The sequence below is a fragment of the Pongo abelii genome, chromosome X (assembly GCF_028885655.2).
Source record: "Pongo abelii isolate AG06213 chromosome X, NHGRI_mPonAbe1-v2.0_pri, whole genome shotgun sequence".
In the NCBI taxonomy this organism is placed as follows: Eukaryota; Metazoa; Chordata; class Mammalia; order Primates; family Hominidae; genus Pongo; species Pongo abelii.
In genome coordinates, this window is record NC_072008.2 from 117,735,490 (window position 1) to 117,761,826 (window position 26,337).

The window sequence follows — 26,337 nt, forward strand, 5'->3', positions numbered from 1 at the left end:
ATCACTGTAACTGGATGTGAGACATGGAGTCAAAGGAGATCATTTTGAAACTTCAAGGTTTAATGACTGCCCTAGTGGATTTGGGACTTGCATGGGGCCTGTAGCCCCTTTGTTTTGGCCAATTTCTCCAATTTGGAATGGGTGTATTTACCCAATGCCTCTACCCCCATTGTATCTAGGAAGTAACTAACTTGTTTTTTATTTTACAAGCTCTTAGGCAGAAGGGACTTGCCTTGTCTCAGATGAAACTTTGGACTTAGGCTTTTGGGTTAATGCTGGAATTAGTTAAGACTTTGGGGGACTGTTGGAAAGGCATGATTGTGTTTTAAAATGTAAGGTCATGAGATTTGGGAGGGGCCAGGGATGGAATGATATGGTTTGACTGTGTCCCCACCAAAAATCTCATCTTGAGTTACAATCCAAATTACAATCCTCACATATTAGGGGAGGGACCTCCTGGGGGTGAATAGATCATGGGGGCGGTTCCCCCTTGCTGCTTTCATGATAGTGAGTTCTCATGAGATCTGATGGTTTTATAAGGGGCTCTTCCCCCTTCCCTCTCACTCTCTCTCATCTGCCACCATGTAAGACCTGCATGCTTTTCCTTCTGCCATGATTGTAAGATTAATGAAGCATCCCCAGCCATGTGGAACTGTGAGGCAATTAAAACTCTTTTCTTTATAAATGACCGAGTCTCAGATATTTCTTCATAGCAGAGTAAGAACAGACTAATATACTGACATTCCGTTCTGCTACCAGTTGGAGAAAACTGTGCTTCTAAGACTCATGTGATTAGATTAGGTCTACCTGGATAATCTCTCTGAATACTAACCTTCGTTACATCTGCAGAATCCCTTTTGCCACATAATACAACGTAATCACAAGTGTGGTATCTCTTCGTATTAATAGTCTTGAGTATTAGAGTGGGGAATCTAGGGGGAGCATTTTAGGGTTTTGCCTACTATAGTGATATTCAGACTGTTTAAAAAACCAATCAATCCAAATGTAGGCCAGTTTTGGTGCTGGAGCAGGGTCCTAGATTCTAGCAGCTGTTCCAAATGTTACCCTTTACTTACTGGATTGTGGGGAGGTCTGGGTATGTCATAGAAGGAACAGCTGGAGTGGCAGCTATTTACCAACTGGTATGGAAATGTTTTGATATTTTAACAATTGAGTAGCCATATCAGTGCATAGCAGTTGGTTATCAGTCCTGCTGATAGAGAGTTAAAATCATGGTATTGTGTGTAAAGTGCTGCTTTGAGAGTCTCTGCTTTGAAAGTCTCTGCTTTGAGAATCTGAGGTTGGTCCTAGATGACTGGGGGTGGGTGGGGAGACCACCTGCCCTTCTTGGCACTTAGATGGTATGCAACAGCCCTCTCTAGTCTTGCCTGCTATCTTGTGTTGCCAGGTTTGTTTGGAAGAATGTCATCATTTGCATGAATGTCTTCTGCAGTGGAAGAGTCCATTCATCATCTGGGCCTCCAAATGCTGCCACCCTAAGGGAGACAACCAATTATTTATATTTGGACTCTCCCCAAGCCATCCAGCAGCTGTGGCTCAGTGAAGCAAGTGCTGTTTACTTATTTTCAGCATTAAAGCAAATACTCCATAGCAGCCAAAGAAACCAAGGGTTCTTATTAACTTGCTGAATAAGGCTTTATCACAGACCATTATGAGCACTATGTTTTGGGAGGACTAATCTCAGGCAACAGAGATGGCCATTGTGGGTGGGGTAGTGGGTAGGAATAGGGCCTAAGGTAATGAACTTTGTGGGATTGATCTTATCTCTTACACCTAATATTTTTTAACGGATGAATCTGAATAAAATGGCACCGAGGGCAGCTTTGGTTGATGGAGCTTGTGCCTATACATCAGGGACAGCAGTGACAAGGTAGATGTATTTTAAAAAGTGTCATTGAGAGTAATAAGGAGATTGAGGGAGATATAAGAATAAAAGGAGAAGTAAATCACTGCTAATTGTCAATAACAATAATATACAATATGGCCATCTTCACCTGCTGATGCTGGGACCACAGAGCACAGGCCTGGAGTGATTCCTGCTTCACTGTATCTTAAGGATAACTCTATACACTACTGAGGTGGAGCCTCCTATGACATGGAAATACAAATTGCTACAGAGCCATATATTCACATCACCAGCAGCTCTGAATCCTGCATGGAAGATTGATAAAGAGCTTAACCCTTCAAGGGATTGGTATTACCTGGTGTTCTTGAGGACTGTCCTAGAATGTACACGAAGCAGATTCACAGTGAGGCATGTTGACAACTTAGTCCCTACCTAGACTGAATCAGCCTGTGATACCTTTTAAAATAGGAGAAACTTGTCTTCAGTGGTTTCCCTTTCTGTAACCTTTCCCCTTATATCAAGGATCTTGTAACAATTACATTCAGTACTGAAGCAGAGATGTTGCAAATGAAATTAAATCTACTTTCTGGCCCTTACCACTTAAGCAGATCCAGGTATTTTTGGAATCAGATTGTCCAATATCAGGATCCCACTGGATCCATTTCCAAATGGTAAAAACACACTCCCGTGGGATCCAAAAGCAGTAAAGATATTATTCAGAATGGTTGGCCATGACTTCAGATTTATGAGATGGTATAGACTCCATTTAGGCCATCTACCGTTGGCTCCCTCCCAAGCCAATGTGTTTTCTTTGGGTGCAGCAGTAGGTGGCATTAAAACAAAACTTACTACCAGCAGGTGGTGATGAGAGCTGGAGTTGATTATTTTCACCCTTCCTAGAAAATGTCACTGAGCTCAGTGAGAAGGACCACAGTCCTGCATTAGGTGACAAGAAAATCTCTCCCTTTTCTACTGTCACAAGGAAAAATCAGCTGTCAGACACCCAGTGAGAAAATTACAAATGCCTTTGCATGAATATTGCCATCTTTGGCAGGGGTGAACGATAGAATGCCAAGCAGAGGGGCTGGAAAAGTCAATTCCTGAGATTCCATGCCTGCCCCTGCCCCCTTATAGAGATAGACTAGGAGTGAACATAAATCATTTTAGAGTTCTTGGCCTAGTTGTTTGAATGAGGGGGAATGAGTGAATGGAACTGAACTATACTGAATTTCAAATGCAACAGAAAAACAGAATTTCAGAGCTAGAAAGGACCTTGTGAGCCTACCTTGTTAATCTGTAGGCACCCAGACACATAGGATGTCAGAGCTAGCAAGGATATTAAAAACCATTGATCTCAATACCCTCACTTTTGGATGACGACACTGAGGCTCAAGAGGGGAAAGTAAGTTACTAAAGACATGCAGTTATAAACCACAGAACTAGGATTAGAGTCCCTGGTTTATTAACTTCAAATCTTTTTTTCCACTACACTCCTCTCCCTTCTCTACCACCTAAATACCTAATATCTAAACTATCCTAGCAGACAATTTTATATCCTAATTTTTTAAACTCTCCAATAACAGAAATTCTATAGACCCACCTGTGAGAATATATTTATTTCATTGCTATTTATAGTTAGGAATTTCTCCCAAATAGGTAACTCAAAAGCCTCCTACTCCATTCCTTTTTGGTTCTGTCCTTAGTGGAAATGGATCACAGACGTTCACTATTAACAATAATATTTAAGACATGGACAATGTGCATGTATGGCTGTGTGTGTGTGTGTGTGTGTGCATATATATATATATGCACACACACACATATACATACATATATATATGTATCTATGTATATGTAACAAATAATTTGAGCTTCTTTTCTATAGGCTAAATAACTCCTCAGTGGCAAACCAAATCTGAGAAATAGCATCTAGAAAGGAAAACAAGACTTGGGTTTATTTATTTTGTACTTTCTCTGCTACAGCAAAAACTTTGAGCAACAGACTGATCCAGAGGGGGTAATCTAGCATTATAGTAGGAACTACACATCCAAATTTACTAATGCCCAACTAAATCAGACCTCAGGTAATGAGGACTCCTTTGCCAAAACTCAATTTCTAGGAATTATATGCAGATTAAAATAAAATAAGCTAAGGTTAGATATCTACTTTGACATAAAAACCAGGGCAGGGACTAAATTGATCCTGTATCCTACACTTTCACTATTTCTAGTCTAGGGGAATAAACACTGCTGATCTAAATGGTAACATGATGGTGCAAAAAAAATTCAGCAATGGACTCTACTTGGGAGTGCCTCGCAATGGAGTGCAGTTACTTATATATACTTGATTAAAAAATAGCCACTGGTTGGGTGCAGTGGCTGATGCCTGTAATCCCAGCACTTAGGGAGGCTGAGGTGGGAGGATCACTTGAGGCCAGGAGTTTCAGACCAGCCTGGGCAACATATCAGGACCCCATCTCTGTTTTTTAAAATAGGAAAAAACGTAGCCCCCTCCCCTCTCTGTCTCTCTCTCAGAAGACCATCCTTGTCAATGTGATTCTTAGTTTTCAGAGGGAGATGTTTGTAGTGAAGAGGGAGATAGGGCCCTCTTGCCTAGAGAACCAGATCAGCTGAATTAACCCTGGAGATGAGTGAGGTGACACATTGTAGCCAAATTGTGCTCAAACCCTGAGTTTTCCACTGAGGCAAGAAAATTGATTCTGAAATTTAGAAATATTTTCAATAAGTAGGTAGAAAATCTTATTCACTAGAATAACATATTAGATGATGAAGATTCTATAGACTAAGAGTCCAACCTGAATTGCATTGGAAAGAAATAATTCAGTCTAACAACTAGGAAAGCTAATGTAAATTAATTGAGGCAGACGAACTCTTTCATTGAGCTTCTAATGAACTCCATGCCGATGTTGCCCCAAGCTGAAACAAAAGTAAGCACGCTTGTAAAGCAAAGCTACTCACGGCAATAAGCTGATAGGAGTTGTTCATCATAGCAATCAGCATGTTCAGCAGCACTACCAGGGAGATGACGTTGTATGTTCCAAACATGGTAGCTCCTACAAACTCGGTGAATTCGTGTCTGGCTTTCACATTGGTGACATATAGATTTAAAAGGCCAAATACAGACCAGAAGAGTGACTGAAGAGTCTCAAAGAGCCTAAAAGGGATCAAAGAGCAGGTTAGTTAGTTCTTTAAGAAGAGCAAGAAAAGAGAGAAAATGTAAGGTGATCTGCTTAATGAAGGGGCTGCCAGATCTGTGACAGATAAACTGGTGATCTCACATATTTTGGGCTCTTCCCTAACACAGACTGACCATCCATGTCCACTTGTTTGTTTGTTTCCACTTCTATGTCTTATGCTTTGCTTTTCTACCTGAAATACCATTCCCTCTTCTCAGTCTATGCATAGCCTAAAAATTTTCAGGGCTTATTTCAAGAGCTACTTCCTCTACCAAACTTTATCTTTTGTCTTCAGACCATGTTATTTTTTTACCATTCTAATTATGCAGAGGCAATACATGCAGTGGTTAAGAATATGGTGCTTCAGGCCAGGCGTGGTGGCTCACGCTTGTAATCCCAGCACTTTGGGAGGCCGAGGCGGGTGGATCACAAGGTCAGGAGATCGAGACCATCCTGGCTAATATGGCGAAACCCTGTCTCTAGTAAAAACACAAAAAATTAGCTGGGCATGGTGGCGGCCGCCTGTAGTCCCAGCTGCTCGGGAGGCTGAGGCAGGAGAATGGTGCTTGGGTTAGATTGCACTGGGTTAGGATCTCAGTTCTGGCATTTGCTGGCTGAGTGAACATGAGAACAAATTACCATTTCTGATACTTCTTTTGTGGCTCTCACAGGACCCAGATAACTCTAAACTGCATGGAGGAGCTTGAGGATTCTCAAATTAACACTTTATACAGATAATTGTTAATGATACATTAACCAACTACTATTGAGGCTTTTATTATTGAGAACTCAACTATTATCGAGAACTTATAAGCATGATAGGTACTTTTACATACATACATTATCATTATGATCCTTGTAAAATTTTATTGTTACTGATGATGAGACAGAGATTCAGAGACTGAATGATTTGCCCAAGGACAGCTTACTAGTAAGTTTTGAGCCAGATCTCAAATCTAGGTCTGTCTGCCCTTCCAAAACCACTATATTGATGGCTTCTCAAATTATTATTTCCTCTCTTAGTCTTCACATCCAAACATCTAACTGCAATGATATGCTTTTGGTGTCTAGGGTTTCTTTTGCTTTATATTCAGAAATCTGAATACAGCAATAAAATGCAGCCAGTTCGTGGGTGGCAGAGATTAGCCATTGCCCAAGCCTATGGAAACCATGCAGAACATAAGAAATGCTACTTTAAGAATGGATGCATTTTTCAGTGTGCTCGAAATGTGTTGTTCTTAATGAGCACAATGTATTTTGAGAGTCTTAGGGATTTGTTCTTTGGTTCATTTTAGAGGTGGGTGAGAGGTGCTTTAAGGAGTCCCTCTGTCTGAAAGTGCTCTGCCCCCCGATCTTTACACAGCTGCCTTCTTATCATCAAGGTCTCAGCTCAAATGTCACTTCTTCAGAGAGGCTTTTCTTGGTTGCTCTACCTAATGTAGCTCCATCAGTTTTTCTCTATCCTATTGTCTTATTTAATTTTCTTTGTAGCACTTGAAGCTTCATAAAATTATATTAGGTAATTTTTGGTTTAAATGGTTATTTTCCGTCCCTCTCTACCAGAATGTAAGCTCTATGGAGGCAGAGACATAGCTGCTAGGTAGCTGGCACATAATAGGCACTAAATGACATTTATTGAAGAAATGAATGAATACATGTAAACTATTACTATTACTGTTATCATTAGATTAAAGTAGAGAAGATTCCAATCCCATTGACAATTTTGCAGTCAGTAGGCTGCACAACAAGGGCTAGTTTATTTTGTTTAAGGCTGTGCTCTGCACTGGCCTGACCCTCAAGGGCCCTTTTCAGGGCTGCCTGGGCAATGTGCACATGGGCCTTCTCAACTTGCTAAGTGGCTCTTCTCTGATTATCATAGATAAATTCCATGATCTTTTCAGCATCACACTGCTGGAGAGCTAGCCTAAAAGGAATAAATTTGCTTTTTGCTTGGTGAAAATAAATGCCAGCTGGTGAAGCATTTGAGAATCAATAGTAAGATGAGAGTCTGGAGTTCAGGGGCCAGGGCACAAGAACCAGACAATATGGCAAGTCAGACCTATCACAGGATCTAAATTTTCAGGAGACTCTACCAGTCAGGGCCAGGCAATACAATGCATCACAGAACCAGGCAGAGGGTTGAAAAATGAGGAAGACATGGGGCTAAGTAATCTGGCCCCTGCTAGGAGGGCACAGTCAAAACCTGATGATGTCTATTAGATACCAGAAATCAGGCAGGCAGGAGGCCGGCAGTAAATAGCACAAGCAGCTAGCACAGCTGCTAGGTAACAGAAGCCAGGGCAGATTGTAGTTCAGAATTTTAAAGAGCAGCTGCAGTGAGTAGGAATGTCATTCTGAGGAACCAGAGTCCCTGGAAGCTGAATGACCTTGAACACAGAATGCATTCAGTAAGTGTTTGTTGATTTCCTGACAGACAATAAGGCCACAAACTAGGGCAAATATGTAATCAATATGTTGGTAGAGTCTTACTTAATTAGTTGCTTCTCCTGAATAGATGTTACCTTCACCTCTACCCCTACAACAATTAAAATTGCAATGGCTTATGCTTGAAGATGGAGTTTATTGTTAGTTGTTCCACTGACAGATACAAACGTTCCCTAAAAGTAAAAGTCTGAGCATTTAAAATCTTCCCTCAGCCAGGCAAGGTGGCTCATGCCTATAATCCCAGAGCTTTGGGAGGCAATATTGGAAGGATTACTTGAACCCACGAGTTTGAGACCAGCCTGAGCAACATAACAAAGCCCCGTTATCAAAAAAAAAAAAAAAAAAAAAAAAAAAAAAAAAGCCAGGTATGGTGGCATGTGCCTGTAGTCTCAGCTACGTGGGAGGCTGAGATGGGAGGATTGCTTGAGCCCAGGAATTTGAGGCTGCGGTGAGCTATAATCATGCCACTGCACTCCAGCCTGGGTAACAGGGCTAGACCCTGTCTCTCTCCACATATGAGTAAATAAATAAATAATAAACAAACAATGAATGCATGCATAAGTAAATAAATAAATCTGCCTTCAACTGTGCTGATATTCTAATCAGGGAAACCTTATGGATAAAATTGTACAAGAGGGGAAAATGGGGAGGGATAGGAAAGACCATTCCTCCGTTTTGGTGGTTGGTAGTGAGAATGTCCTCAACATGTTTCTTAAAATATTACAGTGTGGTCCGGTCATCAGGAGAAGCTGGCCTGCTGAAAAGCATGCCCAGGTAAAATGAGGGACTGGCATGTGAGGTGGAAAATAATATTCTGGTGAGACATCTGCTGGAGGTTCTGTGGCTTCTAGACTCAGTTTAATACACAGGGAAAGGGCCACCACTGGTGGTGGTGGGAGTGTACTACCTGGTGCTGGGTCTATAATAAAGTCATCACAGGGATGGAAAGACTTGTTGACAAACCATAGAATCTTAATGACAAAGGACTATCTTTTGAATTTTAAAGAGGGATTATTTTAGAAAAAAGCAACTAGTCCATTTTTATTTAGCAGAGAGTAAACAAACATATGGAACTTGCTAGCTCAAGAAGAGGCATAGACTGAAGATACAAAGATTCAAGAAAACTTGATATTAAATGCACAGAAGACAAATCCATAACAGGTGGTTAAGGGAGAACTTGCACATGTTGGGAGCCATCTACAAATAGATCACAAAGCTAAGAGGGGTAAAGTAGAACAGGGATGGGAACTCAGTCCTCTGAACATTTGCCGAAAGTCTCATCTTTGAGATGAGGAATTACCCTTTCAAAAAGTAGAAGGAGTATGGAGAGGGTTTACTCCTCTGGACCTAATTCAGACCAACAAAGAAGAACTAGAGGGTGAACTCGAAGTTAAAGGCTTGTTGGGAGAAAGCAGGGACATCATCCTATATTTCCCAAGTTGTATGTTGATAGCCTAAATGGAGCAAAAGCTGTAATCCCAACACAGGTGACCCTTTGGTATCACCCTTACCCATTCCACAGTTCCCTGGACCTGCTATTTCTCATTCCACTATGCCTTTGACAAGTTCCTGTCTCTGGATAGGATACCCTCACCCTGCCCCAACCTCTAGCTTCTACTTCTTTCCTTTCTCCTTTTCTGTCTAGTTCTTGTTTGACCTTTGAGGCTCTGTTGAAGCCCCACCTCCTCTAGAAGCCTGCCCCAACTCCTTTCCTACAAGGCTGGGTTAGATGCTCCTCTTTTTTGCTCCCATAGCACCCAAGCCTTGTTCCATAAATGCACAAATCACACTGTAGAGGCAATAGAGGAGAGTGCCTAAGAGAGAACTTTAGACCCCGCCATTTATTAAATAATGTTGGGAAAGTTACGTAGCCTTTCAACTTCAAGTTTTCCTCATCTCAAAAATGATTCTTGGTAAGATAAATACTAATTGCTAACATTTATTGTGCTCTTACTATATGCCAAGCATTGTGCTAAGTGCTTTGCATATACAGTTGTCCCTCGATATCTGCAAAGGGTTGGTTCCAGGACCTCCTACGATACCCAAATCCATGGATGCTCAAGTGCCTTACATAAAATGGCATAGTGTTTATGTATAACGTAAGCACATATCCTCCCATATACTTTTTCATTTTGATTGTTTTTATTTATTTATAGAGAAAAGATCTCACTCTGTCGTCCAGGCTGGGGTGTGGTGGCACAATTACTGCTCACTGCAGTTTTGAACTCCTGGGCTCAAGTGACCCTCCTGCCTCAGTCTCCTGAGTAGGTAGGACTACAGGCAGGCACCACCACACCCAGCTAATTTTTTTCAAAATGCGGTGGCTCACACCTACAATCCCAGCACTTTGGGAGGCCAAGTTGGGCGGATCACAAGGTCGGGAGATCGTATAGCCATCCTGGCTAACACGGTGAAACTCCATCTCTACTAAAAATACAAAAAATTAGCTGGGCGTGGTGGCGGGCGCCTATAGTCCCAGCTACTCGGGAGATTGAGGCAGGAGAATGGTGTGAACCTGGGAGGTGGAGCTTGCAGTGAGCCAAGATCGTGCCACTGCACTGCAGCCTGGGTGACAGAGCGAGACTCCGTCTCAAACAGAAACAAAAACAAAAACAAAAACAAAAGAACAATTTTTGGAGAGACAGGCGTCTTGCTATATTGCCCACGCTGGTCTTGAACTCCTAGCCTCAAGTGATCCTCCTGCTTCAGCCTCCCAAAGTGTTGGAATTACAGGCATGAACCACCATGCCTGGCCCATTCCATATACTTTATATCATCTCTAGATTACTTATGATAGCTAATACAATGTGAATGCCATGTTAATGGTTGCTATATTGTATTATTTAGAGAATAATGACAAGAAAAAAGTCTGTACATATTCAGTACAGATGCAACCATTCATTTTTTAAAAAATATTTTTGATCCACGGATGGTTGAATCCATGGATGCAAAAGACATAGATATGAAGGGCTGACTATATTATATTTGGCTATATGTCTATAAAGTAGCGACTATTGTTCTTCTATTTTTCAGATGAGATACTGAGGCACAGAGTGGTCACACAGGCAGGAAGTATCAGAGGTAGAGTTTGTACCCAGCTCTTTTGACTCTGAAGCCCACACACATAGCCTCATAACTGTATCACCTAAGATACTGCATGTAAAGTGCTCAGCACTTTAAGGTACTTTGCATATGGTAAGCATTAATAATAGCAGCTATTCTAATTGTTTATTTGCGTTCCCCATTAGACTATGAACTTCTTAAAGATAAGGATTCCATCTTCCTCAGTATCCTCATTGCCTGGTACATAGGAATTGTTGAAGAAATGTTTATTGAAGGAGTCTATAAAAGATGACAGGAGAAACACATAACCAAGAAAAGTACAAACGAGTAGCACCATCCTGTGATAATAGCATCAGGAAGGATATGGACTGGAATTAGGAGGAAAAGCCAGAGATAACCAATAAGAACCTTTATGACCTGACCAGAACAAAAAAAAAGAGTGTTTGATGGGAACTACGTGTGTATCCATGTTAACAAGATAGGAAAATATTGGCTGAATGATGGGTGGAGAAATCACCACTGATTAAGTAAAAGTAGCTGCAAATGAATGGTAATAGCTTTGAAGGAGGTCACAGTGGCCTGCTAGGTCATGCCTCTGTCCTTTTTCGCTTTTAATTTATTCATGATTATTGCAACTGTATACAACAAATCTTACATACCTTTACAAAACCAGTCTTACACCTGTATCCCTAGGTAAAAGTACAGACTGGAGCTTGCATACCTGGATTGAAATCCTGTCTTTGCTACTTACCATCTATGCAACTCGGGACAGCCTGATTAACTGCGTTGTACTCTAGTTTCCCTATCTGTAAAATGGATAATAACAACACTGTCTACCTGATAGCATAGTAGTGAGGATTACATGAGTTAATTCACGAAAAGCTGATTTGTAATAGTGCCTGTTCCTAGCACTCAGTAAATATTGATTATTTTCATTATTATTATTAAACTTTCCACCTTGTTATTTTACATTCCTTTGTCTTTATAGATTATTATTCATTTGAATGTCTAATTGTACATAGTTGCAATCATAGTTTATACAATCTCTGGTGTTTGTTTGTTTGTTCTTGAGACAGAGTCTCCATGCGATGCCCAGGCTGGAGTGCAATGGCACAATCTCGGCTCACTGCAATCTCCACTACCCGGGTTCAAGTGATTCTCCTGCCCCAGCCTCCTGAGTAGCTGGGATTACAGGTTCATGCCACCATGCCTGGCTAATTTTTGTATTTTTAGTAGAGACGGGATTTCACCATGTTGGCCAGGCTGGTCTCCAACTCCTTACCTGAGGTGATCCACCCGCCTCGGCCTCCCAAGGTGCTGAGATTACAGGCGTGAGACACCATGCCCAGCCTGGGATTGATCTATTGATCTATCTATAGCTCTATCTATCTATCTATGTGTGTGTGTATATATATATGTGTATATATATATATATTATATATATATATTTTAGATGGAGTCTCGCTCTGTTGCCCAGGCTGGAGTGAAATGGAGCCATCTTGGCTCACTGCAGTCTCTGGCTCCCGGGTTCAAGCGATTCTCCTGCCCCAGCCTCCCAAGTAGCTGGGATTACAGGTGTCCACCACCACACCTGGCTGATTTTTGTATTTTTAGTAGAGACGGGGTTTCCTCATGTTGGCCAGGCTGGCCTCGAACTCCTGACCTCAAGTGATCTGCCCGGTTCAGACTCCCAAAGTGCTGGGATTACAGGCATGAGCCACAGCGCCCAGCCCAATTTCTGTGATTTTTAAAAAATTACACATTTTGGGTTTAGACACTTTTTAATGTATATACAGAGTCTTCATGTGTATCATTTTAATAGCTGCCCAATATTCCACCCAACGAATACCAAGCCTGCCTGACAGTTTTTTCAACGCTTTGGATGGAAATCGATGGCATGCTTCTTAGATCTTCAGATGACACAAGACTAGAGGGAAAGCTAATAAACTGGATGACAGGATAAAGACTCAGAAAGACTTCAACACCTTGGAGCAAGGGGCTGGAACTAATAAGATGAAATATATAGGGATCAATATAGAGCTTTGCTCTCGGGCCAAGTGCCCAAGTACAGGATGAGAGAGGTAGGAGAAAGGCCAAGGGTTTTTGCTGAAAGCAAGCTCAAAGTGGATCAGTAGAGTGACAGAGTTGGCCAGATACTTCAGTCATCCTGGGGGGCAGGGTGGGCAGAGGCAGAAGTAGATTATCTATAATTAAAGACAAGATTACTCTTAGGCCCATGTATGTTGTTGCAAATGGTTTGCACATAAAACTGGTGAAATCTGAATGAGGCCACTGGATTTTATCAGTGTTGATTTCCTGGTTGTGATAATGTACTACAGCTATGCAAGATATTATGCCTGGGAAAAATGGGTGAAGGATTTACAGATTTCTCTCTCTATTATTTCTTCCGAATACAATGTAACTACAATTATCTCCAAATAAAAAGCTTAAAAAATAGGATTGCTTTTGGACATCATCTTTGTCTTTTCACTCAATTGTTCAGTAGCCATGTTGAGCACCTTTATATCTTAGGCCCCTCTATGGCAGATGCAAAGCTTACTAAGATGGGAGTCTCAGTCTGGTGGGAGAGAGAGGCACAGATGTCTGAAATACAACAGTTTATGTAACATAATGGAGATGTGTTCAGAATGCCATGGGAAACATGCATTCTAGAAGAAGCCTGCAGCTGAGAGTGGGGTTAGGGAGGATAAGAAAGGCTTAAGAACAGGTAGCCCTTTGGCGGCAGTTGGAAAGATGGGTATGAGTTTGCCAGGCTGGCTAGGTGAGGATGGGTATTCCATTCAGAGGTAATGGCATGTGATGTACAAAGGTCTGAAGGGCTGAGACACTTTCCTGTAGTTGGAGAACAGCAAAATGTTGACAAAGGAGGAGAGCAGTAAAAGACTGGAGAGGCAAGAGTCAGATTACCAAGGCCCTGTTTGTTATGGTAAAGAGGCAAGATTTTATGGAGAAGATTCAGATATTCTGGCAGGCATGAAGCCAGTGGGGGCCAGGATGCAACAGGTATTTAGAAAGAAACTTCCGCATAGCAAGTAGGAGATTGTTTGGAGAGAAGACCAGATTGGAGGCAGAGAGACCAGTCAAGAGTCTGTTGCCACAGTCCTTGGGAGAAATGATTTAGGCCTGAACCAAGACAGTGGGATAAGTGTGTGTGTGTGTGTGTGTATGTGAGAGAGAGAGAGAGAGAGAATGAGAGAGAGAGAATAAGAGAGAGAGAGAGAATGAGAGAGAGACAGAGAGAAAGAGAGAGGGGTATTCAAGGGATACTTCGGAAGTAGATCTGATAGGGCTGAGTGACACACTTGATGATGTGTTTCATGAGGGAAGGTGTAAGAGTCCCAGATGACTCCTAGGAGTCCGGCTAGTGTCATTTAATGAGATGAGGAATTAAAGGGGATATAGGCTGGAAGTGAAGATACAGAGAAAAGGAATAAGGAATTTAGTTGTGGACATCCTGTATTTGAGGGGCCTGTGAAACAGCCAGGTATATTCAGGAGGCATCAGGAGATAAGGGCTGGATCAAGTTAGCTTCTTTTTCTCTCACAAGTCCTTTGTCTTCAGAATGATAATGTCTTTCTAATTGCTTCTCTTGACAGCAGATGAAGGCCACGTATTCCCAGTATGCAATACCAAACTCAAACCCCCAACAGTACTGTCATGTGGTTGTCAGCAAGGACAATGAGTTTCCCTTGAATTGTATGCCTAAGGAGAAAAGATTGTTTTTTTCTTTTTTCTTTCTTTCTTTCTTTCTTTTTTTTTTTTTTTTTTGGAGACGGAGTTTTGCTCTTGTTGGCCAGGCTAGAGTGTAGTGCAATGGCATGATCTCGGCTCACTGCAACCTCTGCCTCCCGGGTTCAAGCGATTCTCCTGCCTCAGCCTCCCATGTAGCTGGGATTACAGGCATGTGCCACCACGCCCGGCTAATTGTGTATTTTTAGTAGAAACAGGGTTTCTCCATGTTGGTCAGGCTGGTCTTGAACTCCCGACCTCAGGTGATTTGCCTGCCTTCGCCTCCCAAAGTGCTGGGATTATAGGTGTGAGTCACCGCGACTGGCCTGTTTTTTCTTTTTTATGTGGAAGAAAAGCAATGGCATCTCTGGAGAATCAGAAGGAAAAGGATAACAATAAGCAGGTACCAAACTTTCCACCAGATACATAAACAAACTATCCCCTTCTCTAAAAGCAGAATCTTTCTAACTCCCTGGCTGAGTAACATGTATTTTAACAGGTATGATAAATGCCTGAGGCCGGGTGCAGTGGCTCAGACCTGTAATCCCAGCACTTTGGGAGGCTGAGACGGGTGGATCACCTGAGGTCAGGAGTTCGAGACCAGCCTGGGCAACATGGCAAAACCCCATCTCTACTAAAAATATAAAAATTAGCCAGGCATGGTGGTGGGCACCTGTAATCCCAGCTACTCAGGAGGCTGAGGCACAAGAATCACTTGAACCTGGGAGAGAGAGGTTGCAGTGAGCTGGGGTCACGCCACTGTACTCCAGTCTGGGTGACAGAGCAAGACTCCATCTCAATAAATGAATGAATGAATGAATGAATGAACGAATGAATCCCTGAGTTGAGGCGTTTAAAAGAAAACATAAATATGAGTCAGCCTTCTACGTAGGAAAAAAAAATCAACTGATAGAGGGAAAGTTGAGGTAACATTACTGCTGATTTGGCCCCACCATGACAATGCTTCTGCACATCTGACACCCCAAGATATAATTTTGTGTGTGACAGGTGCCCATTCTTTTCAATTGTCCCTGCTAGGCAAGCGATAGGAGCAAAATGTCAGTTGGCAACGGGGGTGTTAATAATCATTACAAACTCGCAAGGAGGCATTTCATAAATTTCCTCAGCAGAGTACACATGAAAGCATAATTGGCAGGGACCTGACCTCCTGAAAGGCACCTCTCATTCATGTATTTAATTCTGTTGAACACTTTGATGGGAGAAAATGCAGTCTCCTGGTGCTCAGGCCACTACACAATTGCTCTTTATGTTGAAAACAGGTTGCTGTGAGTTCTGTCTCTAGAGTAATGCAGGAGAGGAAGCCATTCCTAGTCAACAGGCACTAGCGAGCTGATAAGCTGCTGTTATACACTCTTGGTTGGCTTAACCAAAATAGCACTATCTCTTTGTCAACCCATTTTGGACCCCTTCTCCTTGCACATTAATCTGGTTTCCACACCCAAGATTTAGCCCTGAGTTTCGGGAAGAGAGACAAGGAGCATGGCCTAGTGCAGGAGGTTTAATCATAGATTCCATTCTCCTGTCTATTAACATGCCACTGAGCTGTGGTTTGTGTGAATCCATTTTAGGAAATGCTGCTAGAGACAAATAACAAGAATCAGTTAGATAGCAATGTTTTGTTTTGTTTTTTTTCTCTATCACTGCAACAGTCCTTTTTTTCTCTGGCCTTTGTTATGGAGCACATTTCTAGAATGTCCAAGTCCACTGAACTGTCTTGGTTTATGGCATTATAAGGAAAAAATTGTATCTTAGTTTAATGACTAAGAATCTTGTACGACCTTGGGGTCATTGCCATGAATACCAGTGATGAGTTGCACTCTCCCGATGTAGGGGTGGAGATGGACAAGATGTAGGACGCTGAGTTCAGGGTCAGCCCAGGACAGCTCCTAATAGCCTGACATGTACTTATTTGTTTTCTCTTGTCTATTTCCCCTAGCATTGATTTATCAGAAAATAAAAGCCGTTCTGAAGGCTTGAAGGTCCCCCAAAAAGTACGTCTTGACAGTACTAAGCAAAGGCACAGGAGTTCCATGTGTTCAGAGGCAGTGGACTCATGGACAGAATCATGAGTTATCTCTTGTGTCCTGAGACATTTCCAATTAGTGCTGGGTGACGCTTGGCCCACCTGAAACCTTAATGTAACAGGAGAGTGGATTCTAGTCCTACCTTCAGCCTGTCCCCTCTCGAGATTACACCTATGACTGGGGGTGCATTAAGACATGTTTGCATCCTTCCTTGATTCACAATAGTAAAGTTAGCTTTGGTAGCCACTCGTTCAGAGGAACAGCTTTGCTGTTTCATTAACTTGGTGCCACATTTTGAGTGAGGAATTATCTACCTCACCCCAATTAATTCTTTTAAAAATATGTAATGCTACCAACATAGTTCAGAACCAACTCTTTAGATGACTTCCTGGAATCTCATGTGTGTGCTTGTTTCTTTCCTACCTCACCTAACTTCACTTCATCTCCTAGTACCCTGTAGCAAGAGAAGAACATTCCTCCACCTCTGACCCTTTGGGTGGATCCACAGTGAGCACTGCCTTCACAGTCAAGTGGCAGTGATGAAGCTGTAGGCTGAAAACAGGACAAAAATGGAGAAGGTGGAAAAAATGGCAAAAAAAAAAAAAAAAAAAAAGGAAAGGGGATTGTCTTACGTGGAGAAGGCATTGTTCTGTTTCTCACATCGGATCCCCTTGCAGTTGTTAGGCTCATCGATAGCTCTGGTTTCATAATAGAAGTAAAGCTGGTTCAGTCCATTGGCAAAAGCTAGTAGTACCAGGCAGTAGATAAAGAGGAATTTGAGGATATCAAGCAGCATGCGTCCCAAAGAGATCTGCAGAGGTCCTAAGTGGGAGTTGGCTGTGAACAGGGATATGAGACGCAACGAACTTAAAATGTTGGATATTGCGAAGAGTGCTTCCGCAATTAGAGTCGGGTGCCACATTTCCCATTCCTCCCTTGGACGAGAACCATTATACTGAAAGAAACAACAAGTGCACAAGATGAGGGGTACAGTGAGCATTTATAAAACTTTCCCTTTTTTCCTTGCTTCCATACCCAAACAAAGCCACCAAAATATGCATCAAGCATTCATTATGCAACAGGCCCCATGCATGACACTATTTGTCTTTCTTGCCCCACCCAATTAACATGTGCTGCTAACAACTCTCTTCCTCCCACTCCCATCCACGTATATACCTGGGATGTACGCATAGAAGAATAAATTTTAGATCAATCATCTGCAGCAACCACCTGTGGCTTATCAACAGACATTTTCTAACTGTGGGTTTACCAGATTGTTGGGGAGTGTCACTGAAACAGAGGCACTAGTATGCCCAATGTAGTGGGGAAAAATCACCCTGCTTCCTAAAGATTTCAAGTCAAATGTACTTCCTCAATCCCTCACTGGGCTCTGAGCACCATGGACAACGTGCTGTTACTGAAACACAAGGAGTAGACGCAGCCTTCTCGGTATGCAGTGTTCATTCTCACTCCCTTGCTGACTGCAGTTTGGGGCTGATGGAGGATCCTTAGGGAGCCATTCACTGGAGCTTTCTGCTGAATTTTTAGCAGGCTGTAATGTATTCTACACTACTGCAAATGGCATGTCAACCTTTCAGGTAATGAATTTAGTACTGCCCCATACAGTGGTGAATGGATGTATTTTACAGTTCATTTGACAACCCTGTAAGTCAGAATGTTCCTTTAGCACACATGAAGAACCAGGGGCTTCAAGGAGGGAAAGAACCAATATTTATTGGGTTGGTTACCCATCCCAGGTTTCCAGCTCCTGGCATATTAGGAGTAGCCTTGTAGAAAGATGAATTCATTGTGAGATCTGAGCTCCAATTTGGGCATTGTCACTTAAAACTGCCTGTATCTTTTAATTTCACCACAAAATGAGGATAATGCCTCCTACCCACTGCACATGTTTGTGATTCTGTATCCATATGCAAAAGTCTGTGTACTCCATAAGTGGAGATGTTATGGAAATACAAGGAATTACTTATTACCTTCCCAGGACAGAAGTAGATTTTGCCTGGAATTTAATTTGAAGCATATTGCCTTGAGCTCACATTTAAATATCACAATTTCTCAGGACTAAATGTAAACAACTTTCCTGAGAAAATGTTGCATTGGGGGCCAAATTATATTGTTAGCACTTCTAAAATGTGCTTCAGTTCCAACAACTGAGGAAACTGGTGCGGTTAAAATCACTTGTGTGTATCCAATATTCTTCTCTGTCAGAGGAGCTTGGAGAAACTGCCACATTTGTGCTTCTGCTTCGGATAGACTTTTAGGCGGCCAATCAGTTTTATGTACTCTTGGCCAAATCTTATATTTCTACATTTTTCCTCCCCCAACAAACACGCACTGCATTACTGTGAGGGGTAGGAATGGTTATGCCTGTTTTACAAATGGAGGAAATCCAGATAGGCAGAGTGACTTGCTAAAGATCACACAGCAAGTCAGTGGCAGAGCCAGCAAGAAGTTATCCACAGGTCTCCAGACACTCAGTCTAGCACTATTTCTATTAAATGTTACTTATATGATAGTTGATATCACAGCACAGATGATAGATCAGCCTTTAAAGGTTTGAGGTATACGTGAAAGATAGTCTCTTTGCTGATAACAAAACAGACCTATGTTTTAAAACTAGAAATCATCAACTGGAACATGTATAGCTCATAATTTGGGGTTTTCTCTCTCCTCATCCAGAACTGTAACCTCAGGGATGTCTGTTGCCCATGGGATGGTGAATCTGAATTTGTGGAACACTCAGAAGTGTAAAACATGATTCTCATGGCAAATCTATACTTTGAACATAGATACTTTGCACCTTTGGAGAAAGATATAGCATGTATGTGCAGGGAATAAACATGGAGCTCATCTAGCATAGAGGTTGGCAAACTTTCTGTCAAGAACCAGATAGTACATATTTTTGGCTTTGTGGGCTCTATGGTTCCCATCACAACTACCCAATGCTTCCTTTGTAATCCTAAAGGAGCCCTAGACAATATACAACCACAAGGACATGGCAGAAGGCCAGGTTTGGCCCACAGACCATAGTTTGCTGACCCCTGATCTAACACAGTGGTTTTAAACTGTGTTCCTTAGAGCCTGGGGGTTCAATGGGGGCATCTCATAGCTACTGTGGGAGCCAAAGTGGAGGCTTAGAAGACTCATTCCTCAAGCCAAACTCAGTCCTTTGGGCTTTTTATATATTGGATTACTGTGTGAGTTTTTGCTTAAAGATGTGTTACCATGGGAAAAATTTTTTTTAAAGGTTGAGCACCACTGATCTAGTTTAATCTACTGCTTATTTATCAGAGGCAGAATCTACAGCTCAGAAAGGTAGAGGGATTGCCCATGGTAACGCTGCTCATGAGTATCAGATTGGGAATTAAATTCAGTCTCCTGACTCTTGAATTAGTTGTTGTTGGAGGCAAGTGATTTTTCTTACATCCTTTGAAATGGAATGCAGTTAGAAAATTGGCCTCCTTGCCCTTCAAAGGATGTAAATTGCATTTTATAAACCCTAAAGCAAAATATGAAGAGGAACAGCTTAATGTGGGGACTCAATAGTAATAAGAATTTGACGGGGGTGTTATTATGTCTTTAGCTAAGCACTGACTGAAGGAAAGGCCGTAACTCAGTGGGTAGCATAGTCCAGATTTACTTGGCATACATGGAAGCGAGGCAGTGGTGGAATAGATCTAGGTGGTACTATCCTAGAAAAGCAAAGAATGGTTATACTCCATTTGTAGAATCATCTGGGAGCAATGAGGGTCAATCTTATATATATTTGTTCCTTTTGAGTACTTTGGTGTGTGCCTTTTGGTACTTGCTTTAGATCATGTGAAGTGGAATAGATATTGTTGACTAATTTTGCACTCTAATAAAATAAAGGATCTTTAAAAACAGCTCATTCCTTGGTGCTTCTGTACTGCTTCAGTACAATGGTGATTGAAAACATTTCAAGGAGCCTATGGTGCAGTTCTTATGGCTTTGCCTCATAGAAGTTGGCTCAGCCTGCTTGGGGAAGGTCATCCAGCCTGGACTTCTGTGGATGGGTAGACCTGATTATCCCCATTTATAAATTCTCATTACAAATCCAAATTTTGCATGTGGCCTGTCTTGCTTTATAAATTCTTTTTTGGGAAGGACTCCAACTTCTTGGCAAAGGTCTCCTTTGAATAAAGTGTTTGCCAGTTAAGGGGCATTTACCCAGCTTAATAGAGCAGATTTATCCTTATACTTTGTGATGGAGAAGTATCTAACTCTTCGGAAGCCTCTCCAGTAAAGTCAGACAGGTTACGTGATTAGCTAATGTTGAGAATCTACAGGTACGTTTTTCATATCCCCAAATGTTAATCCTTTTCTTCATCATTTTTTCTAAGCTTTCCTGTTTCAACAAAACCCACCAATTTCTAGATTGGTAATTTAAGGTTCCTCCAGTGTGTATGAATACCATTTCCAAAGGAAGAATTTTTCCCTTTACTTTACAGTGTTACTTAGTCAGCAGAGTGCCAGAATGACATGGATTTCACCCAGGCACATTAACCAGGGATTCATTTTCCTCACCAGCTTTTTCTCTTAAGGAAGTTGTAAGTATGTGTTAAACGATCACCACATGTATAGGGCCTACTCTTGGGCTCCTTTCAAAAATGTTTCATGACTGCATTCAATATGCATGCTCTACATAACTCCCAAGGTCTTAAAATTTATGCAATATGCATATTAGGGATACAAAAATAAACTAAGTTGTTGGAGATTTGGGGGACAGCCATATTTCCATTCTAAAAGTCCTTAATGTGGAATTTAGTGCCAAAAAGCATGACTGACTATACAATCTTGGAGACTGAATTGTCAGCCTTTTCTCATGGAGAAGTTTAACTCAGGCTACAAGGAGGACAGCAATCCCATTATTTAATAAGCATCAGACCTGAACTCAGAGCCTCTGATTACCCAAAGTAAGATGTCAAACATGAAGCTATTTTCAGGATAATTCGAGCTGAATGTTGTGTGGGAAAAGCATTAAGGTGGTGTGTGTGTGTGTGTGTGTGTGTGTGTGTACATTATCTGAATTGGTAGAGAAGCACAGGTTGGGTGATACTAAAAATGCTGGATTTATAACTGCTTGAGTGATTATTCCAGTGGTGGAAGTGATGAGAAAGGAAGGGGCTATTAAAAGTCTGTGCCACCTGTAGTCAAGTTTCTGGGATTCTGCTACTTGTCATTATATGAAGAACAGTTGAGATAAATGGGAATGTTTAGCTTTGAGAAGAGACAACTCAGAGGGTTAGGGAGAGATGACAGCATATCAGAAGCACTGTTAGGAAGAAACAGTCTTCTTTTGTATGACTCCACAGGGAGGAAGAATTACTAATGATTGTGTCACAGAGAGAATAATATTAGACATATATAAAGTAGTCCTTTTTAATGAAGTGACAAGGATTAAGAGAAGCTTTTGGAGATAGTGAATTCAGTGAATTTTCTGCCCTGGCCCCATGCAAGCATCATTGAGCCATTATGTTGGCGAGGATATCGTAGAGAGCATTTAAACACCGAAAGCTGAAGACTCTTTTACCCTGAAAGTCTCAGAAGCTAATGATTCATTTGCAAGTTGTTCCATTTTCCACTTTCTTTGCGTAGGTGGACACTGCTTACAAACCACTGAAAGAATGCCTGTTTATATGGTAATTTCCCACATGGATTGAGCCATCATCATCATCACTTTTTCTCAAAACTCTTTATGCTCTCAGTGCAAATGCTTAATGTAGCCAAAATTGCTGTGTAGGAAAAATGGCAGACATTCCAATTTACCTTCACATAGGCCACAATCTTCAAAGAAATAGTTGCCAGGTAGAGGGAGTTCATTGCGAAATCCATCAGGTTCCACCAGTCATGGATGTATTCAGTAAATCCACCATCCCACATTTCCTTAATCTCACCCCAAATGAAACCTGAATAATGGAGGAAAACAGTTTATTTCTACATAGGGTCAGCCCTGCTCATCATAGAAGGATCCCCCCTCCAAGTGAATAAGGATGAAATTAAGGAATGAATTGGGGTCTCAGTGGAGTGAAGCCTTGAGAGACAATAATCACTTGCTTTCCTACTCCACCTCCCAGTTTTGAACTTGCCAAACCTGGTAGGCTTTTCCTGAAAATGCCCATATGTTATACTTTTCTGGGTACTACTCTTAGCATTTTTACTATAGTTACTGGAATGCTGTTGCAATTTTGGGTGCCTGATTCTACTTCCTTTCCATTTTGGAATGGGAATAATTTCATCAATAAATTAATTAGATCAGTATTATCCCATAGTCCTTAGTTTCCACTGGGTTCAGGAAAGAGAACTTCTCAATGTGTTTTCAGGTGAGCAAGCTGATTATGGATCAAACTACCAGATGTTGGGGCTAAAGCTAGGCAATGGGGCCCAAAATAATTTATAACTCATTTTTTTTCATTTTTTCTCTCATTATGTAGAAGTTTTGTAAAATTTTACCTGATGACATGGATGTTTCTTCAGCCTTGGAATAAAGAAAATAGTAAAAGGTGTGGCTGTGGTCTAGGGCCGCACTTTCTCAGACTTTAAAGTACATGTGAATTACCTGAGGATCATGTTAAAATTCAGATCCTGGGTGGCACCTGAGGTTCTTTGTGTCAAATAATCTCCCAGGTGGTACTGATATTGCTGCTTTGGGGACCACAGTTTGAGTAGCAAGGACTTAGAAGATGGCCACGTGTTGGAGAGTCCAGTGCAATCTAATTATGCCTGGAGACTACTGGTAGGGCTGCTTTTACCATGATGTGTGAATTTCCCAGGTTTCCCCCTTGGTTGTGAAGTCAGTGTCCAAATAGAATGTAGACCCTGAACAAGAACTGGGTCGTGTGGAGTAGCCATGAGAAATGAACAGATTCATGTGCCCCTTGGTTATGGGAAAAGGTGCTTTGAATAGACTGATCAGCACTTGCTCTGCTTACCTTACTTGAGGCCTGTCCTGACTGATACTTGGCTTTGTCTCTAGACTAACTGACAGACAGCTTCTCTGTCCTTGAAGATATTAGGTTAGCAAAAGCAAGCCCTAGGTGTACTGCCAATCTCACCATGGACCAGACAATATTGAGTGACCAGCGCCCGGGACAGAAGGAACTACATTTCTGAGACTCCCAACAAAGTACTACCACACTGCATGGGGGTGGGGTGGGGGTGCCCTAGTTCAGAGCTAGTCTGACTGCCTGTTCTAGCAGTTTATTTAAACAGGACCATCAGGCAGTCTGGCCATAGCTCCTGGTCCCTTTGACTTACCTAGAACCCAAGGCAATATCATCCATTCCACGACAGTTGGGGGAGGCCCCTGTACATGAAGGTCTGTCCTGACAATGTGCTGAGAAGCCAGGAGAAGCATAAAGAGGAAGGTCAAATAGGATGCTGTGTGGCAGATAAACTTGATAAAGGGTTTCTTGATGAACAGCCCAAGGTTGCTCCTGGGTGAGATCAGGTAGGCTATAGACAGCATGGGAAACAGGAACCCAATGGTCATGCAGGTTAGAAGCTTCACTACCCAGTGTTTCCGCCGCCATCCAGGGAAGCCGTCATACCACAGGGTGGCAAGCAACTGTTGGCAGTTGGGCTGAGCAACAAACTGGGAAAAGAAGAAAACAAGTTAGGCAACTGGAATGTCCAGGAGAAAGTCTACCATCGTAATACCTTTCCTAGTTTACAGTCAGCTCTGGCAAGGAGTTGCATGGCCAGTCCCCAGAAGAGGCCTGTTTTCTAGGTGCCTGTGAATGCATCTAACCCCAGAGACGGCTTTTCATGCCAAACTATGAAACTAGATTTTCCTTAGTGTTCATTATTTTTTAATATATTAAAACAAAATCACTCTGGTTCATGGCATACCTTCCTATTGTCCCTCCCACCCTGTCAGAGTTGTGCTTCCTCAAACCTGGTTTTACATCAGAATCATCCACGGAACATTAAAAAATCTAAATCCCCTGGTCCTTCCACAGACCGACTAAATGAGACTCTGGGGTGTGGATGGAGGAGAGAGTAGAGCCTGGGTAGCTGTTTTACAAACTCTCCTGGGAACTTACATGCCTGTTAGCAGAGAATCATGGAGATATTTCATTTCAAATTGATTCACATCTGCTCATTCCCTCAGTCTGCGTGAGGTCATCATCAATGTCCACTCTGTTTGGGCAAACAGAAACTGGCAGAGAATAAGCCCATGCGTGTAGCTAGGGTTTGAAATGAAAATGAGTTCTCTTTTATATTTTGTTTTTATTTTTCTTGATTTTGTTTTGAGCACCTCTTGGTTAGCTTGTAATGAATCAGGTTGCTACTGTGCCATCTATTTAACACCCTCTCTAGTCTAGACATGCAAAAGGAAAAAATATTTTGGGGCTGGCATTATGTTATTGTATACTAACCCAGCTGGGATTTTACTCAAAGGCAATCTACAAAGTGTCAGTGATTAATAATTAAGGAGTCATCAGCATTGCAAATCATTATCCAGCTGCTACTTCCTGGTAAGTGACTCAACAGGGAGCTCAACTGTCAACTATGATTTTAAATACTGCCTACATTTGACTACCCCAGCTTCCCATGGGACAGGTTAAACAGAGCTGCACCATTTAGCTTACTAGTACAAAGGAAATAAACCTCTTTCATCATTTACCCAACACCAAAGGTAAACTTGCCTAACTTTACTGTTAGTTTATCTGTGAAGGTCACCAGTTTCCCAGCACAACCATTCTTCTTCTCCTTGAGCACACAGCTGGACTACATTACCCAGGCTCCCTTGCAGTGAGGTGTGGCCACATGACTAATTTCTCACTGTGGGAAATGCTGTGTGGCACTACCAGGTCTGGCCTATAGAGGTCTCCCATGTGTGCTCCTCCATGTTCTTTTCCTTTTCTGACTGACTGGGATGTGATAACCTGGTGTGATCTAGGGGCTTCTGTCAGCCCCTGTCCCTCAATAACCATGTTAGCAGAACTAGCCTGCTGAATAAGAATACCTGTTTTGGACTGTTACATCACGGAGAAAGTTCTGTTGTGTGTGAGCCATTATATATTTTGGGGTCTAGCCTGTCCTAAAGAAGATTACTGGTATGAAACTACCAAAAATAAGCTCTAAAATGTTTTCATCCTGTGATGTCATTTCCTCCCAACATGTTCATGATCTCCATTATGTCCTGACACTTCCTTTCCACGCATTCATACACAAAAAGACAAAATCCTATAGTCCCTTTCTACTCTTTTTTTTTTTTTGCCACAGTAGCCTATGCCAAAGGCTGGGATGATGAAGTCCAAGAAAATACAGAAAAGTCAAAGAGTAAAGCAAGACCTTTGCAGTAGAAGAACTGTTGGGAGCTCACAGTCTACTGAGGGAAACAGAAGCACAAAAGGAGAGTTATACAATTGTATAGTAAGGACACCGAAAGCGATATGACCACGGCATAATGGGAACACAAGGGAGGGACAAATCTGGATTGCTTAGCGAAGGCTTCCTGGAGTAGGTGATACCTGACTGGAGCATTAAAAGATGTGCAACAGTTGGCTAGGTGTGGGAGAGGAAAAGAAAAGAGAGTAAACCGCCAGAGCAGAGAGGATCGCATGACTAAGGCATAGAGGTGAAAAAGAGCCTGCCTTGTATGTGGGGGGCTACAGCAGTCAGGGTGGCTGCAGCTTAAATTGCAAGGCTGTGAATGGCAAGAGACCAGGCTGGAGAGGTAAACAGGGGTTAGAGAAGATCAAGACGATGGTCTTTGGCCATTAAAAATAGTATGGACTCAGCTGGGCACGGTGGCTCATGCCTGTAGTCCTGGAGCTTTGAGAGGCCGAGGCGGGGAGATCGCTTGACGCCAGGAATTCAAGACCAATCTTGCCAACATGGTGAAACCCCGTCTGTACTAAAAATACAAAAATTGTGGGGCGTGTTGGCGTGTACCTGTAATCCCAGCTACTCGGGTGGCTGAAGC

General features: G+C 42.0%; 1 protein-coding gene across 1 annotated transcript in view; it reads right to left on the reverse strand.

Moving 5' to 3' along the window:
* TRPC5 (transient receptor potential cation channel subfamily C member 5) overlaps positions 1–26,337 on the reverse strand; it is a 322,560-nt gene that overhangs the window by 68,451 nt on the left and 227,772 nt on the right. The window contains exons 4-7 of the mRNA XM_002832004.3: positions 23,661–23,997; positions 22,173–22,312; positions 17,000–17,322; positions 4,847–5,042 (exon numbers count right to left, since the gene is read on the reverse strand). Coding sequence (XP_002832050.1) covers positions 4,847–5,042; positions 17,000–17,322; positions 22,173–22,312; positions 23,661–23,997 — 996 coding nt within the window. The remainder of the gene's footprint in view (positions 1–4,846; positions 5,043–16,999; positions 17,323–22,172; positions 22,313–23,660; positions 23,998–26,337) is intronic.